This window comes from Oryctolagus cuniculus, chromosome 10 (genome assembly GCF_964237555.1).
Source record: "Oryctolagus cuniculus chromosome 10, mOryCun1.1, whole genome shotgun sequence".
In the NCBI taxonomy this organism is placed as follows: domain Eukaryota; kingdom Metazoa; phylum Chordata; class Mammalia; order Lagomorpha; family Leporidae; genus Oryctolagus; species Oryctolagus cuniculus.
The window spans coordinates 30798078-30815428 of record NC_091441.1 but is presented as its reverse complement, the minus strand read 5'-3'; the positions used below and the strand labels follow the sequence as shown (position 1 = coordinate 30815428).

Here is a 17351-nt window from a genome sequence, read left to right as displayed (position 1 = left end):
GTGGATGGAAGAGCTCTCTCTCTCTCTCTCTCTGCCTCTTCTTCTCTCTCTGTGTAACTCTTTCAAATAAATAAATAAAACCACTAACAGTTTAAATAATTTTAAATTTAATTTTATATATAATACCTCTAAAAATTGTACTCCCCAATATTTGTTCTTAATAATTTTAATATGACCCAATATTTATTTTTTAAGAAAAATAATTATTTAAATTATTTTAAATAATATTTTAAGATAAGAAAGCATTTTACACAACAAATTGGCCCCTACTTAGAAAATAAATGGGCGCCTTGTTCTCGTGTCATAGAAGAATACAGGCAGGGTTAGTAAGAACGAGGTAGTGGGTGTGGAGTGTTGCATAACAGCCAAGGTGCCGGTTAAGACGCCTGCATCCCACATCCAGCCTGGCCGCACTCCCCACTCCAGCTTCCTGCTAGTGCTCGCCCTGGGAGGCAGCAGGCAGTGGCTCAAGCACTTAGGTCCCCGTCACTCACATGGAGGACCCAGACTGAGTTCCCAGCTCCTGCCTCAGCTTAGCCCAGTCCTGGCTGTTGCAGCCATCCGGGGAGCGAATCAGTGGACGGGAGATCTCTCTCTGCCTCCCTAATCAATTAATTAATTGTAAATCAAGGGTTAAGTATCAAAGAGCCACAAAATATCAGACTTACCCTTTTCCTACCATGTCTCTCATGCTTGGAAACTGTTCTCTGTCTCAATCCCCTGGCAAACACACTGATCCTTCAGCTCCCAGCTCGAGTTCCCACCCTCTGGGAAGCGTTCTGCCCTCCCCACCTCTGGGCTGCCCGGACAGAGCCTCCTAATTGGAGCCAATAACCGTGTGTCATCATAGCCTGCTCACACACCGTGTCTCTCACAAACAGAACATCTCAAACACGGGGCTGCGTCTCGGTTGTCTTCATACCTCCTGTGCTCCAGAGGCAGGCGAGCGTAAAACTGCATCTCCCAGAATCCTTTGCAGCTAGGGGCCTGGGTGCAATTTAAGCTCAGACAATGAGAAGCACTTGCATGAGACTGATTTGGAGTTGTTCCAAGAGATGACTGGCGAGGCTCAAGGGATGGTTTTGCTGGGGCAGAGTGGGGCTGCGGCGGCACGGCTCATGGAAACTGTAGCACCTTCGTAATTGTATCAGAGACGGGAGCTGTCATGGCGGCTCCATGTCACAGTGCATTTTGGGGAGGCATCCCCGGAAGCTCGGCCTTTGCTAGCTTTCCCGATGACTGAGCCAGCTGTGCCCTCACCGAGTGTCTTTCTCCCTTAGCTAGCTAGCGTAGATTCTGTGTACTGCAACTTCCAACCAGGGGTCAGCCTGACGCCATGAGGAAGTGCATGACCTTGGCTCTAATGCACAGGGTTTCCCAGGCGCACAGCTGCCAGTGAGGTCAGGCAGGGATCATCATCTGCAACCTAAGCCAGAGCCACTGCGCCCTTGGAACCCAATGGGTCAGCGCAGAAGCAAGTGTCGCCCGAGCAGATGAGGAGGGGACGTCTCCAAGAGTCCCCAGGAAGCTGAAAGGCTTGGGGACGCATCTCGGATGCTGCCTGGAGCTGCCAGTGTGGCTCTGGGGAAATCACTGCCCCAACTCTGTCTCTTTTCTCCTTAAAACAAACTGAAGCGTGGCGGCGTCTCCTCTTCAGTTAGCCAGCCCTTCCGTTCCCGCACAAAGCCATCCCTGTGGTCCTGAATCCCCAACATCCCTCATATCCCAAACCAGGCAGCACACGGGGTCTTCAAAAAGTTCGTGGAAAATGGGGCCAGCATTGTGGCAAGCAGGTTAGACCACCACCTGTGACACCAGCATCACATATGACAGCTGTTCTGTTTCTAATCTGGCTTCCTGCGAATGCGCCCAGGAAGCCAGAGGAGGATGGACCAAGTGCTTGGGCACCTGCACCCATGTGGGCGATCCCGATGGAGTTCCCGGCTCCCGGCTTTGGCCCTGGCCCAGCCCTGGCTGTTGCAGGGAAGTGAACCAGCGGATGGAAGACCTCTCTCTCTGCTTCTGCCTCTCTGTAACTCTGCTTTTCAAATAAATAAATACATACATCTTTAAAAAAAAAAAAAAAAAAGATGGCCTTGGGAAATGACAGGAGTGGGGCCCTCACGAATGGAAACCCTTAGAAGAGTTCCAAGAGTGACCCCTACCCTGTCCACCTAGTGAGGCCAAAGGGGGCCCTCGCCCACAGCAGAAGGGCACCGTGCGTGTGCAAACCAACGGAGAGCTCCTGACCCTGCCACCTCCTCTCCCAGGCCCCACGCTCGGGGCCCAGTTCTCCAGCCCTGATCACACCAGGGCCAGGCTCCAGCAACCTGCCACAGCCCCTCCACCCCAGAGCCCTGGGAAATGACTGAGCCCAGCCGATCAGAAGCCTGCGAACCCCAGCTTAGCAGTTCCTGCTGCGGGAACCCAGCGAAGGCTCCTGCCCACATGGCCCCTTGCTGCTCTGTCTCCTGCCTGACCGGGGCCCCCACCCCCACCTGTGGTCCTGCGTGTGTGCCATGCCTCCTGTTTTGGGGGATGTGTCAGGACAAACACCTCTTCCTTCATGACAGTCAGGACTCAAACAATCCTTGGGGACCCTAAAAACACTCCACGCGATGCCTCAGCCAAGTCTTCGGAACTGCCCCATGCCCACGCCTGGGTGCTTAGCCTCAACTTTCCATCCGGAAAATGGAGCCAGTGGCGTTCGCTTCCTTTTCCATCCTGCCTGGCCTTTGCTTTTGGAAGATGTACTGCTCCAGCATGGTGGCAAACAATGACGGACTTAGAAAACATGACAGTGAGAGGCACTGTCCCCCAGGGTCACCCCAGCTCTCTTCTTGACAGGATGCCAGGGGCCACCTCTGAGGGGAGCCACAGAAATCCCCGTGTGGCCTGGACCCAGAGGAGGAGGCCTGGGGCGGGCGTTTGGCGTGGTGACTAAGAGATCAGTGAGAATGTTCATGTCCCACATACGAGTTACCCTACCCAGCGCAGGCTCCTGACTTCAGCTGATGCAGACCCTGGCAGCCAGCAGGGACGGTCCAGGGGACCCAGTTCCTGCCACCACATGCACCACCTGGGAGACCAGGAGTCAGTTCTAGTTTCTGGCTTTAGCTCAGCCCAGTCCTGGTTGTTATAGGCATCTGGGGAGTGAACAAATGGATGTGGGAGTCTCTCAGTCTCTCTCTTCTCTCTCTGTCTCTGTCTCTGTCTCTCTCTCTCCCTCCTCCCTCTCCTCCAGCAAATAAATAAATTTTAAAATGAGGCTTACATTTTGTGTAAGGACACATGAAAAGGTTGAGTGAAAAATGCAGTTTCAAAAACTAGGATTATCCAAAAAGAATTACACACACATTTGGGAATGCAGGGAGAAAGGAAGAAATTGTAACAAAATATTCATAGGAGAGGGGCCAGCACTGGGGCATAGCGGGTGGAGCCGCCGCCTGCAGGGCCAGCATCCCATATGGGCGGCGGTTCAAGTCCCGGCTGTTTCTACTTCCGATCCAGCTCTCTGCTGTGGCCTGGGAAAGCAGTAGAAGATGGCCCAAGTCCTTGGGCCCCTGCACCTACATGGGAGACCCTGGGGGGTTCCTAGCTTCGGATCGGCGCAGCTCCGGCCATTGCAGCCATATGGGGAGTGAACCAGCGGATGGAAGACTTCTCTCTCTGCCTCTTCTTCTCTCTCTGTAAATCTTCATAGGGGTTTCTTGGGGTCATGAGATCATGAGTGATTTTTAAAATGCTTTTCAGCATTTCGGTAAGCTTCCATCATGGGGTTATGATTCTCGTATTATAGAAAGTAGCTTTTAAAAATGTCTTTTTTTCTTTAACTCAGGGCACTCCCTCCACCTATCTCGAGCCTCCCCTTGCCTGCAGGGACTGAGGGCAGCTGTCTCGCCAGCCTTCTTTGGCTGCATCAGCATCTCCTCAGGAGTCAGACACCGTCTCTTCTTTCAGTTCTGGAAAGACTATCTCTACCTTGGCATCTCACAGGTATAAATAGCCCCGGCCGGTCACATCAGAGCCCAGCGCCTCTCAGATGCCGCTTGGCTTCCGGCAGCCAGATCCGACACTGGCACCAGCTGCACCTGTCCTGCCCTGGTCTCTGTGTCCTCACGGACAGAGGGGACAGGGCTAGGCAGCCCGGCTGCCTGCTCAGCAGGCGACAGAATCCTCTAGGTGAGAAGACAAGTGTAGACGGCTGAAGGAGGTGACCCTGGGAGCCCTGGACGTGACTTCCCCTCCTGCCCCCCAGCTCTGCAGGCTGAGCAGGCCCTGGGTCTGGCCTGCACACAGCCTGGCTCTGTAACCCCTGCCAGCCTTTCTGCAGGAGCTGGGCCCTGCAGAGGCTCCCCCGGGCCCACGCACCCTCCTTGGAAGGCCACAACACTGTGGGCCCTAGCAATCATGGCCAGAACAAGGTGAGGCCTGTGCACTTGGCTTTGTGTCTTTCACCTCCCTCCCTCTCACACATACACACTCGCAGATGACAATGGTGGTATTCAAGAGAGCAGGTGTGCAGGGAGGCCCCCGTGTCAGGTAGGAGCACACCTGTTAGGAAAGCAGGGACGGCCCCCAGCTCAGCCATGGGAACCCCGGGCTCCCGTCAAGCCCGGTGCAGAGTCTGAGAACCACTGAGAGGCTGATTTATGCCACACTGGCTAAAAACACCAGCAGCCAGATGGCACCTCTGTGCAAATTAGGAAAAGGCACTTTCTCTGCAGATACATTAAGCCCCATGCCAGCCACTTGGCTGGTCTAGTGAGCCTGAGCTGCAGTTTGGCCCTACTGGACGCTTATTTTTTTTTTAAGATTTATTATTTATTTGAAAGTCAGAGTTACACAGAGAAGGAGAGGCAGAGAAAGAGTTCTTTCATCTGCTGGTTCACTCCCCAGTTGGCTGCAACAGTTAGAGCTGCACTGATCTGAAGCCAGGAGCCAGGAGCTTCTTCCAGGTCTCCCATGCAGGTGCAGGGGCCCAAGGACTTGGACCATCTTCTACTGCTCTCCCAGGTCATAGTAGAGAGCTGGATCAGAACTGGAGCAGCCAGGACTTGAACCGGAGCCCATATGGGATGCCAGCACTGCAGGCAGCGGCTTTACCCACTACACCACCATGCTGGCCTCTGAACACTTTTTTAAAGAGAGAATTTATTTTATTTTTTAATGTGTACTTATTTATTAAAAGGCAAAGACACATAGGCAGATGGAAATCTTCCATCCACTGGTTCACTCCCCAAATGCCTACAAGAGACAGGGCTGGGCCAAACTGAAACCAGGAGCCCAGAACTCCTTCTGAGTCTCCCATGTGGGTGGCAGGGATCCAACACCTGCTGCCTCCCAAGGGTGCACATTAACAGGAAGTGGGAGGTATAGCTGGGACTCGAAACCATTTTGATATGGAACGCGGGCAACCCCAGTGGTGTCTGCACCTCTGTGCCAAATGCTCACCCACCGACTTGCCTCCTTGGCTCAGGATCTTTGTTCGGTGCCCACCTTGCACGGCTGTACATGCAGCCTGACACCAGATCCTTTAAGTTGTTCTTGTCTAGTCTCCCAACAGCTCTGTGAGCTAGGTATCACTTCTCCAGTTATACCTGAGGCTCAGGCCGTGAGAGCTCACTCAGCCAGCAAACAGCCCTGCTGCAAGGGAAACTCAGGCTGCTGAGAGCCTCAAATCCATGCTCGGAAGCACATCGACACCTGACGGCCACGGTCAGAGGGTTTCCTGGTCGGCAGCCCCCTCTCTCCCTCTTCCCAAGGGTGCCAGTCCCTCAGTAAACTCAGCGCTATTTCTAGGGTCAGAACAGCTGCCGCGTGGAGAGAGCATGCCCTCCCCCCCTCCCCAAGTACAGCAGGGCCCAGAGAACAGAGCATGAGAGTCACAGGACTGGAGTTTCCACCCAGACAGAGCCAAAGGGGCAAGAAGGGCCCGGCGGTGAACCTCCGCGGGTCACAGCTGCCAGGTGCAGCCACTGCCATGAGTGGAGGAGAGCCTTGGCGGAGGCCCCTGGCTAGACCACAGCTCTGCCTCACACCCCACCCGCCCTCTCTGGGCCACTGCTGCCTGGTCTAAGGCCAGGAGTCGCCAGAGCTGTTTGGAGACAGCAGAGCTGAAAGCCAGCAGCCCGATGCTCCTGGTGTAACTCGCGCTGGTCCTGCGGTTAGTCTGCTCCCGGGGTTTTCCTCACGCCCCGTCATTCTTGGCGTGGGCGCAGGGACGATGAGACAGCCACGCCTCCTTCCCCCAGCCAGAAGGTGCTCAGGGCCCCAGAGCCTGTGTCTCATCCGTTCCCTGCAAAAGTGCACACGCCACGGCCTTACTTTCCTGGCCAGGACAGGGAGCCCTGTAAGCTCTCCTTTGTACCACGCAGGTGAACAGTCTGGAAGGTCCAGTGTATGCACCCCAGCTCAGGCTAGGGGCCCTCCTGCAGGGCTTCAGCTGTTCCCCAGGGCCCAAGCCAAGAGCTGCATCCTAGTCGCCTCCTTCCCCTCATCTCCCACCAAATCGCCCACTTGTACTTCTCCACCCCAGGCACGGGCAGATGCTGCCTCCCTGTCTCACCTGGCTCAGCCTCTGTCGGGAACACTCTTTCCTGGCAGCTTCCCAGTTGCTATCTACCTACCTCTCCATCAGAGGTCTTCTCACTGGCCCCCTGCTATGTGCCAGGCACAGTTTCAAGTCAGAATACAGCAGTGGGCAGGCAGACAGACTGCACCCTTCCAGTGCTCCCACGAGGGAGGACAGCAGCGCCAAGTCGTGCTGAGCTCTTCCCCCAAATAACGACCAGCAGGACAGGCGTCAAGGATGGCCTGTCTGGACAGGCGCCACGAACAGAGGCATGGGGCCCTGTACAGAAGTGCAGGGAGAACTTTCCAGAAGGGGAGGAGTGAGTTGATACAAACACCAAGAGCCGGTCAGCAGCAGGAGCGTCAGCTGGCAGTGTGGCTGGGACAGAGGGCTGCAGGCAGGAGTCAGCGAGGTGGGCAGCGCCAGGCCAAACTGGGCCTTGTGAGCCACCCAGGATCATGGGGACTCAGTGGAGCATTTAGGCAGGAAGGCAACAGGCTCTGATTTAAAAGTTCACACTGGTTGGGGCTGGCACTGTGGTGCAGCGGGTTAACATCCTGGCCTGAAGCGCCGGCATATCACATGGGCACCGGTTTGAGACCCGGCTGCTCCACTTCTAATCCAGCTCCCTGCTATGGCTTAGGATAGCAGTGCAAGATGACCTAAGGACCCTGCACCCGCAAGGGAGGAGACAGGCCCATGAAATAGTCTAGGGATGCGACGGGTAGGACAGCCGCTGGCTAAGGTTTAGACCAACCCGTCAGGTGGCAGAGCCATTTACAGGGGTGGGGAGCTGAGTAGGCTTGGGGTATGAGTGGAAAGGCCCCCGGGCCGTGGGAAGGCTGCTGCAGTGCTTAGCAGACCAGGAGGAGGCGATGAGTCCGTAGGCGGGCGGCATGCATGTGTGCAGCCCAGGGCAGGGGCAGGGCTGCAGACGCACACTGCAGTCAAACACCAGGGACTCCACGACATCCCCAGGGGAGACAGGGCAGACAGAGGGGAGGAGAGGGCAGAGGGCAGGCCTGCGGCCAGCTCTGACATCCAGATGCTGGCAGAGGACGCTGAGAAGGATCGGCCGCACGTGGGAGGAAACCCCAGACACAGCCCGGCGACGTGGACGCTAGGCGGAGGGAACACGCCCAGGACAGGAGGATCCACGCCACCTGGTGCCAGCAGGGGCCAAGGAAGAGTGGGGTGGAGAGGGCACCACGGCCGTGGCAAGCAGGGGGTCCCTAGCGGCCTCGACAAGAGCAGATTCGAGGGGGTGGGGACAGATGCCCCCTGGCACGGGTTGACCAGGAGTATGGTGACAGCAGCGTCCCGGTGAGGAGAGCTGAGTGTGTGGAGGCCGGGTGCTGACGCATGGAGGGACAGACTGGGTGTCCTGTGAGGCTCTGAAACCTCAGGGCAAACCCAGGCGGCGTAGCTGAGTGCTGGCAGTGAGGGAGGAGGACGTGCACGCTCAGCAGGGGGCCGTGCAGGGCCGGGGAGATGGCCTCTCCAGCACAGCGAGCGCCATCCCCGACAATGCCAGCCGGCCTGGTGGCCACCGACCGCAGGCGACATGTGGCTGTACAGGAAGAGCCTCCCCGGCCTCGCCCCTGCCGGTGCCCCCTAAGCTGATCCCCAGGTAGATCTGGGTGCGCCGGGTCCAGCCCCAGCTCTCCTCCCTTTCCTGGCCACAGCTTCCTGCCTCTGCGGGGTGACTGGGGACCCGGTCTCAGGAGGGGGGATCCTTCCGGAGACGGGGCGCTGCCTCCCCAGGGCACTGCTGCCGGCGAGGGTGACACTGCAGCTCTCCGCGACCCTGCTTCCTCATCTGCAAAGGGGCAGGAGGGACAGTCAGGGCGAGGGCTAAATGCCACCACATGTGCAAGTGTTGGGTAGGAGGTCAGGAATTAACCTGTATGTGTGTGTGCGTGTGTGAGAGAGAGAGAGAGAGAGAGAGAAGGAAAACAGCAGTTTCTTGGGAAAGGAATTTAATAGCCTGGGAAGCCCACCTTGGGAGCAGCCCAGGATTTTACGCTTCAAAGTCCTGCCCATACCCCGATCACTGTACAGGTGGTCTCAGCTGCCCCCCCCCCCGAAAAGCTCCCCTCTCAGCTCAGCATCATATGGCTTACCCAGCCTGATAACAGTGGACAGTGAAACCTTCCCAGCCTTCCTCTCACCCAGGAGGGCGCCCTGGGGGAAGCGCCTCTGCACAGCACGCCAGCCAGCCAGGTGGGCTACCCCATCTGATAACACTGAGCAGTGAAACCTCGGGAGGAAACCCTTTGCCCCCACCCCGGGGTGGGGGGGACCGGACCACCCTTCCCTTACAAGCCCCAGTGTGAACACAGACCCTGCGCTCAGCTCTCAGCCTTTCCTGAGCTGCCAGCCTGGCCTGCCAGGTGCATTCTCTCTATTAGACCATGCAACCTTGCTCTCCCCAGTCTGAGTGAGTGGGCACCCTGTCTTGGATGCAGAGGTGTCCATCCGTTCTGATGAATGCCCTACCCGCCCGGAAACCTTGCTGATCCCTGCTCTCTGTCTCACATCTGAATTCTTGCACGAAGACAAAAACCCATTCTGCTCATCTCTGCTAACAGAAGGTGCCCAGCACGGTGACCGGCACACAGTCAGCGCCCTGTGACGCCAGGCAGCGGGGCAGCACCGTGAGACCCACACCAATCCTCGCCCCTTCGTGGGAGCGCCTCGGACTGCCACGCTTAGCCTGCAGACTTGCGGAGCACTCGCCATCTGTCCCCTGCGATTTATGACCTAATTAGACACTGTCTGGAAACAATTAGGGAACGATTCGCTACAGCATGATAAAGTGCTAAGTGGAAGGCAGTCCCATTCCTTCCAGCTCTAAACTGTGACAATCCCAGACCCGTCCCATACAGGGCTTGCCAGACACATGGAGAGCTCGGTGCTGGCCCTGCACTCAGCTCTCTTGTGCATACAGGGCTCCCTGGGTGGCATCAGTTTGGAGCCTCTCTTTTCCCCCATGGCTGGGGCTACCCTCTGCCTCGGGGAGTCTTCCCCACCTGCTGCCGTGGCCTGCCCAGCTCTGCCCTAGACCTGGACATAGGGCTCCCTGAGGTGCCTTTAACACCTCCTCAAACCGTCTCATCTCAGACAGAAGGGCCAAGGCTGGTGTGGGATTGGGAAGAAGGAGCCAGCGAGGCCAGCCAGGCCACCTGTGGGCTGTGCCTGTGCTGGGGGCCAGAGAGCCCTGGAGATGTGTGTGCAGAGAGTCCATTCCAGTCTCCAAGGTCGGAGACTTGGGGAATGCCTGAGCAGACGCGAGGTTGGAGGTGCACCTCCTGGAGAGTTCGCTGTGCGGACACAGCTCACAGAAGGTGCAGTCAGGGAGAATCAGATGGCTGGGGCCAGCGGGGAAGGCTTCAAGGAGCAGGCAGGGTGGGAGGAGCACAGCGGTGACAGGACTTGGATGCGGAGCAGAAGCCGAGCGGGGCCCTGTGGGCTGTGGGTATGGGCCAAGCTGAGAGTCGTTCCAGCTGCTGGGACAGCCTCGGAGGGGTGCCTGGATCAGCTGCTTCCACCCGGGGAACTGGAGGAACCTCTCCTGGGATGTCCTGAGGCAGTGGATGCGACACTGCTCACCAGCGAGAGTGCAGCAGCCTCTGCCTGCCCTGGAACTGACGCTGGGCGAAGGCACTGAGCTGGCCAGGCTGGCCAAGGGCGCCGCCTCCCCTCCCGGAACTGCCGGGCTCCGCGATGGGCTCCGCAAAGGACTCTGGGCCGTTGGTTGACGTGCGGCCCCACCCCCTCTACTCTGCACACCTCTCTTCCCGGCCAGCCGCCATGACCCTCACACACTTCTCTCTGAGAAAAACCTTCCAGAGGGGTAAATCTCCAAGGGAACATTTGGGAACACCGAAGCCACACCCTGCTTTCTTACCACGCTTTTGCTAACTCCCTGCCTCATCCACCCTTGTACTTAGCACTTACTGAGCACCTACTGCACGCCAGGTGCCACCCTGGGTGCTGGGAAGCCATGGCCGAAGAAGCACAGTCGCAGTCCAGTTCAGGAGAGGATGCAGCACTCCCAGTCGGAGCACCCGGGTGAGACCCGTCCTCACAGCCGGCCTTCTTGCTCAAAGCATCCGCTTATGCAGGAACATTCGCTGACTACAGAAAGCATTCCAGGGCCGGCACGGCAGTGCACTGGGCTAAGCTGCTGCTAGTGTACCAGCATCCCACACCGGAACGTCATTTACAGCCCCGACTGTCCACTGCCGAGCCAGCTCCCTGCCAAAGCGCCCGGGAGGCAGCAGCTGATAGCCCCAGTGTTTGGGCCCCTGTCACCCATGTGGGAGACCTGGAAGGAGTTCCTGGCTCCTGGGTTCATCCTGACCCAGACCCAGACATGGCTGTTGAAGCCATTTGAGGGGTGAACTAGGTCAAAGATTGCTCTTGCTTGCTCGCTCTCTCTCTCTGTTACTCTACTTTCCAAATAAATAAATATATTTTTTAAAAAAGTTATCTCAATCTACTCTTCAAAGCAGTTTCCCTAAGGATGCTTCTCGGACAACGCCTTGTAGACCGAGACTTGAAATGCTAATGCTGTAGGCCAATGCATATCTTATAACTCATGCACTTTCCAGTCCAGCCCGGACTCCCCCTAGCCTGTGTCCAACGAGAAGACATAACCACAGGCTTTACGAGTGCTCCCGGGCCTGGACTTCCCTTGTGGTCCTCTGGGAAGCTGTTCAGACTGATCGTCAGGGCTGGCTCCTTCTTGTGGTCTAGTGCGGCCGTGAATAAATCACCGGCTTCCCTGCCACTCTGGGTGCTCTGCTTAGATCTGGTATCTCCTGACTTCCTTCCTAAGCCCCTGTTAATAATACATGCTAACAGGTTGCACCACATTTCAACACACCACGCAGCTATAGATAGCAAAATACAGCACGCGCTGAATTATTCAGTGGGTGAACTACACCACGAGGAGCATCCTGCGTCCCAGACACGCAGGGCTGTTCACTGGGATGATGTATACGGCACCCTCGTTAGCTGTTCCCCTGAGCCCTGCACTCTGCTGCCAGGAGCCATCCTACCCGCAGTAAGGAAGGCAGAGCTGCACACGCACCAAGGAACAGATCTGCGATACATGGTTCCATCCCATTCCATTAGCCATTAGGTACACACATATTACGTCTATCATAGCCGTGTGTACTCTGGGGGTCTCCTAGAAACTGAAATCTGAAATTGGCATTGCCCGAGAAAGATCTAGAACGTGCACTCAGGACATTTACTCTGTGGCTACGGGAATTTTGTGGCCAAGCAGTGGCTCCCAGAAGGAAATCGGCTCAGCAGGCAATGACATGGGCTAAAGGGCACCTGAACTGCAAACTGAGCGGACACAGGTCAGTGCTGGCTCGGACCCAGGGGGATCACAGCAGACAGGAAAGGGGAGGCTGCAGGAGTCTACCCAGGAAGACCAACACCTGCCGACTTGCCTGGACCATTGGCCACGCAGGTGCGTGGGTCACACTGCAGAAGGGCCAGCACTGCAGGCTCAGCAGGAGAGGACCACCGTGGACACCCAGGGGCTGAGAGGCCAGCCAGGACTCCTGCTGCATGTACACGGAGAAACTAGGTCCTCCATAAGGTGCCCTCCAGCCCCGGCTATGGCCAGTGGCCAGCCCCATGCCCCCAGGGCTGTCTGTGGCCCTTTGCTTGCCTGGCTGCTGACACTGGAGCCACACCTGTACGTTTTCAAAGCACCAAACGGAACCACAGCCTCAGGGGTCCCTGGGAACTCACAGAACTTCTCCCTGCAGGGTCAGTTTAATCATTAGCTGGCAAAATCCACAGCAAGGAAAACTCGAGTCTTTCCCCCAGAGAAACAGATCTGCATGTCACCCCTACTCACACATGCAAACATGAAGGAAGTAAATACTCACAGGAACCCCAAGTGGAGAGAGCATCAGACCTTGTCCATCACAACTCCCCACCAAGCCCCTCTGCAACAAGTGTGTCCGCCCAGGACCTCCTGTTTGCAGTCACTCAGCCATCACCGCTGAACTCCCCTTCCTGAGGACACACCGCGCCCTGGACTACTGACTCTCAGCACGAACCTCAACTCTCAGCCGTGTCTGCATGGCAGGGCTTATGCCCCAGTCAAGGGCAATGCCATCTGTGCCTGGGCAGTGGACTTCTGAGGGTAGGGAACTCACATCTGGCACCCATGCCCTGGGGACACCCCACACACACCTGACAACCGATACACAAAATCCTCACAGTACGGACGGACCTGTGGTCCCCGCCCCACCCTACCCAGCAGTGGAGGGGGCCGGTGATTCCCCACCTTGTCAGGACTGGACCCCACTCATCCTCCATGCCCACTCACCCCTCATGGTAAAGGAGACAGGTAGGTTCAGTGAGCTTTGGGCTGCTGGAGGGAGCCCTGGGGGTGAGTAATGTGGGAGGAGCTGCAGGGACACCCTCCCCGGTCCCTGGGACCCTCCGCCGGGGTCTGTACCTGGAGTTGGCGTCACTGCCGCTCGGCACTGCGTGGTCGTCGGTGACGTTAAAGAGCCCCGTCCAATTGGCCAGCTGGTCGCCACTCTGCCAGCCAGACTGGAGGCCTCTGTGCGGAAAACGAGGCAGTCGGTACTGAGGCATTTGTTGGGTTCAGTCTGCCCACCAGGGAGCCACGTACTGGGCCCGAGTAGTCACTCACTTAACCGAGACCAAGCTGAGAACAACAATGACACAGCCTGCAGCCCGCAGCCCGCAGCCCACACGGGGTCCGCGCGCCTCCTCTCCACCCCTCATCTTGGCCAGCAGGGCCGAGGGGACCTGTGGTGCACACAGGGAGGCTGAGGCTTAGTGGGGTTGAAGCCGCACGCTCCTCTACCTCTTACGCGGTGCCAGCCCTCAGTTCCCAGCTTAGACACTGAAACCAGACAAGTTCCGGTTGCCGGCGCTTTGGCCACCTCCGAGGCCACTCAAAGATTTGAATGCAATCAAGAGTTTCCCAGCACAAAAGGAAACTGCTCCAGGGTTTAGGACAATGGGACCCAACCAGCTCACTCTCCCCCATGCACCTGACTAAAATGACAGCAAAGGAATCAACACAGGGGCCAGCGCTATGGCACAGCCAGTAAGGTCACCGCCTAAGGTGCCAGCATCCCATATGGGCGCTGGTTCGAGTCCCAGCTACTCCAGTTCCAGTCCAGCTCCCTGCTAATGCACCTGGAAAAGCAGTGGAAGATGGCTCAAGCAGTTGGGCCCCTGCACCCACGTGGGAAACCCGGATGAAGCTGGCTTTGGTCTGGCCCAGCACTGGCTATTGTGGCCATTTGGGGAGTGAACCAGTGCATGGAGAATCTCTTTCTCTCCCTACCCCTCTCCCTCTCACTGTAACTCTACCTTTCAAATAAATAAATAAAGTTAAAAAAAAAAAAAAGAATCAACACAGACGTGGACGTGGAGAAGTGGGGAGAGAAGGAACTAGCAACAACCTTTTGGAAGACAAAAAACAGAAGAGCTTAGGCCAGAAAAGAAAAATGTGCCTGCCTACAAGAAGCAGATCTACTCCCAGTGCCCAGCTCAGCAAGGCTCAGGCCTGGAGGGCCAGGGACAGCAGAGGTAGGAGTGCAAGACGGTGCTGGAAGCAGAGGACACTTCCCAGTCTAGGTAAGGAGCAGGTAGAGAACCCACCCCTGCCAACACACCACATCCACCCTCCCTGGCCACAGCAGGCTGCGCATGGCACCTGCCCACTGCACAGACGTCAGGAAGTGTGCTCCCGGGGCAGTGGGCCCAGAGAAGTCCTGCACAGACGTCAGGAGGTGTGCTTCCGGGGCAGCGGGCCCAGAGAAGTCCTGCTCAGTTCTCGTCATGCACAGATGTTGCACTGCAAGCAGCCAGAGCTGGCTGCAGAACGCTGGGCCTGCCCACCTGCCCAACGAGTTCGGCCTGGGATGTGTTTCTCGGATCAGATCAGCTCTGGAGAAACTGCTGTGGCAGAACGGGTGGTAACCACCCACTCACCCTGGCACTGTGGACAGCTGGGCTTGGACAGGTCTCTGTGGTGGGACTCTGTCCTGGCCACTGGAGGATGATGGCAACAACCCCTCCTCTGTGCCCATGAGCGACTCTGGAAATGGGCGTCTGGCCTCAAGGTTAAGACACCTGCTCCCGGCCGGCGCCGCGGCTCACTAGGCTAATCCTCCGCCTAGCGGCGCCGGCACACCGGGTTCTAGTTCCGGTCGGGGCGCTGGAGTCTGTCCCGGTTGCCCCTCTTCCAGGCCAGCTCTCTGCTGTGGCCAGGGAGTGCAGTGGAGGATGGCCCAAGTGCTTGGGCCCTGCACCCCATGGGAGACCAGGAGAAGCACCTGGCTCCTGCCATCGGATCAGCGCGGTGCGCCGGCCGCAGCGCGCCGGCAGCGGCGGCCATTGGAGGGTGAACCAACGGCAAAGGAAGACCTTTCTCTCTGTCTCTCTCTCTCACTGTCCACTCTGCCTGTCAAAAAAAAAAAAAAAAAAAAAAAAAAAGACACCTGCTCCTGTATCAGAGTGCCTGGGCTCCATTCACAGCTTCAGCCCGATTCCAGCTTCCTGCTGACACAGGCAGACCTGGGAGGCAGCAGGTGACAGCTCAGGTGATTGGGTGCCTGGAAGACCTGCACTGAGGTCCTGGCTCTTGGCTTCAGCTGAACCCAGCCTCAGTCATTCCAGGCATTTAGAGAGAAAACCAATGAGCTCGCTCTCTCTTTCTCTCTCACTTTCTGTCTTTCTTTCTGCCTTTCAAATAAATTTAAAAACAAACAAACAGAAACCCCTAAAATGTCTCCAGACTTCGGCAGCAAGATTGCCCTGGTGGAGAGCCACGGTCACACAACAAGGCACAGAGTTTCCAAGGAAGCAGCTAGCGACTGGCTGGCCCCAAAAGATGAATGAGCCATTAAAAAAATAATAATAGGGCCGGCGCCGCGGCTCAATAGGCTAATCCTCCGCCTAGCGGCGCCGGCACACCGGGTTCTAGTCCCGGTCGGGGCGCCAGATTCTGTCCCGGTTGCCCCTCTTCCAGGCCAGCTCTCTGCTGTGGCCACGGAGTGCAGTGGAGGATGGCCCAGGTGCTTGGGCCCTGCACCCCATGGGAGACCAGGAAAAGCACCTGGCTCCTGGCTCCTGCCATCGGATCAGCGCGGTGCGCCGGCCGCAGCGCGCCGGCAGCGGCGGCCATTGGAGGGTGAACCAACGGCAAAAGGAAGACCTTTCTCTCTGTCTCTCTCTCTCACTGTCCACTCTGCCTGTCCAAAAATAATAATAATAATAATAATAATAAAAACATTTAACTTGAAAACCAGAGAACAAAACAACCAGAAAAACAGGGGAAAACAAACATGAAAAAAGATGCTCAATAAAACTTTTAATAAAAAAAAATAACCCCTAAGCTAAGGGAAAGGGGCAGCAGGTGGTTTGGGGACGGGAAGTGGTCCCCAGCAGGGAGCTGCTACCCTCAGGTGACTGTACTCCCCAGGCTTTGGTGCCCGTCTGCGGCGAGGCAACCACTTCAGATGTCCCCAGTGTCCTAGACAGAAACATCACCACGGAGCTGAGCTGCTTCCTCTGATGCCCTGTGCCCCTTCCTGGGTGGGCAGCTCGCCTCCCACAGGCCCCTGCACCCACCCCATTCTGCAGCCAGGCTTGGGCTGAGGAGTTAGCTCTTTTGGGGCCCTGCCAGCAGAGAGCTGTACACAGGAGGCGCTCAATCCATGCTTTGCTGAGCCCTGCTGCTTCCCTTCCCACCCTCTCTGGTCTGCAGACCCTGGAGAGGAAGCAGCTAACCTCGGGACCCTCAGGACAGAGCCTGGGGCCAAAGCAAACAACGGTGCATCCCTTAGTCCATTCAGAAAAGAGCCGCCTTCTGGCTCTCTTCTCATTCAATAACTTCTTCATTTATTCATTTCTTGAAGCGATCCGGTTTCACTTCAAAGACATCAGCAGTATTTCTTGGGCAGAATTCGGGTTTGGTTTACTGGGAAGGGAGACATCTAACGAGCACCTGCGAGGAGCCAGGCCCTGCTCTGCGGGGTCCCCATTCCGATCCCAGCCTCCTGCAGGAACCACATTCTCTCCACTTAGAGATGACCGCACGTGTGGATTGCCTAAGGTCACGTGGCTAACAAGTGGCCAAGTCAAGATTTAAACCCAGGCCTGTCTGACTCTAAAAGCTTTTACCAGGTTGTCTGTGAGCCAAGAAAACACTAATATTTCCACCTGGGATTTGGCCCATTAGCTGGGTCACTGGTATATTCAAATCGATTCCCAGCCCAAGAGCCTGCTAACAAACTCATAAGTCCCTTAAAAACAGGCTGGCCAGTAAGGCTTCCCACAGAACAACACACAGAGGGCCAGCTGGCCACACTTTCCCTCTCCCACCCGCGGAGAGAGCCAGGGTCCCCTCACTGGCCAGGCCCTCCCAGGGACCACTTAGCAACATTCATGACAGGACTTGAGCAGGAAATACAATGACATAGAGAGTAGCTCGTGACACAGCAAGTGACAAAACTGGCTACCTAGGGAGATGTGCAGCACCGGGCCCATCGTTCTAGGGTTTTATGCCATACAGCTGGTGGTTTCTGGAGGTGGCATAAAAGCTTGTTGCCTTCTTTTGGTTTACCAGTGTTTTTTGATTCAAAACCAATATATCATGCAAGGGTACTTCCAAAAGTCCATGCAAAATGGAATTAAAAGACAAGTTGATTCTGGTGGAAAAGATTTTGGAATCTATGCATAAGTTTTTCATAATACA

The 17351-nt window shown here is 56.6% G+C and overlaps 1 protein-coding gene across 4 annotated transcripts in view; it reads right to left on the bottom strand.

Moving 5' to 3' along the window:
* Nucleotides 1-17351, bottom strand: part of ST8SIA5 (ST8 alpha-N-acetyl-neuraminide alpha-2,8-sialyltransferase 5) — a 69531-nt gene that overhangs the window by 29395 nt on the left and 22785 nt on the right. For 2 of the 4 annotated variants that reach the window (XM_051851247.2, XM_070050245.1), the window contains exon 2: nucleotides 13068-13175. The exons of the other annotated variants lie outside the window; for them this stretch is intronic. In XM_051851247.2, the coding sequence (XP_051707207.2) occupies nucleotides 13068-13175 (108 nt within the window). The remainder of the gene's footprint in view (nucleotides 1-13067; nucleotides 13176-17351) is intronic. 4 annotated transcript variants of the gene reach the window in all.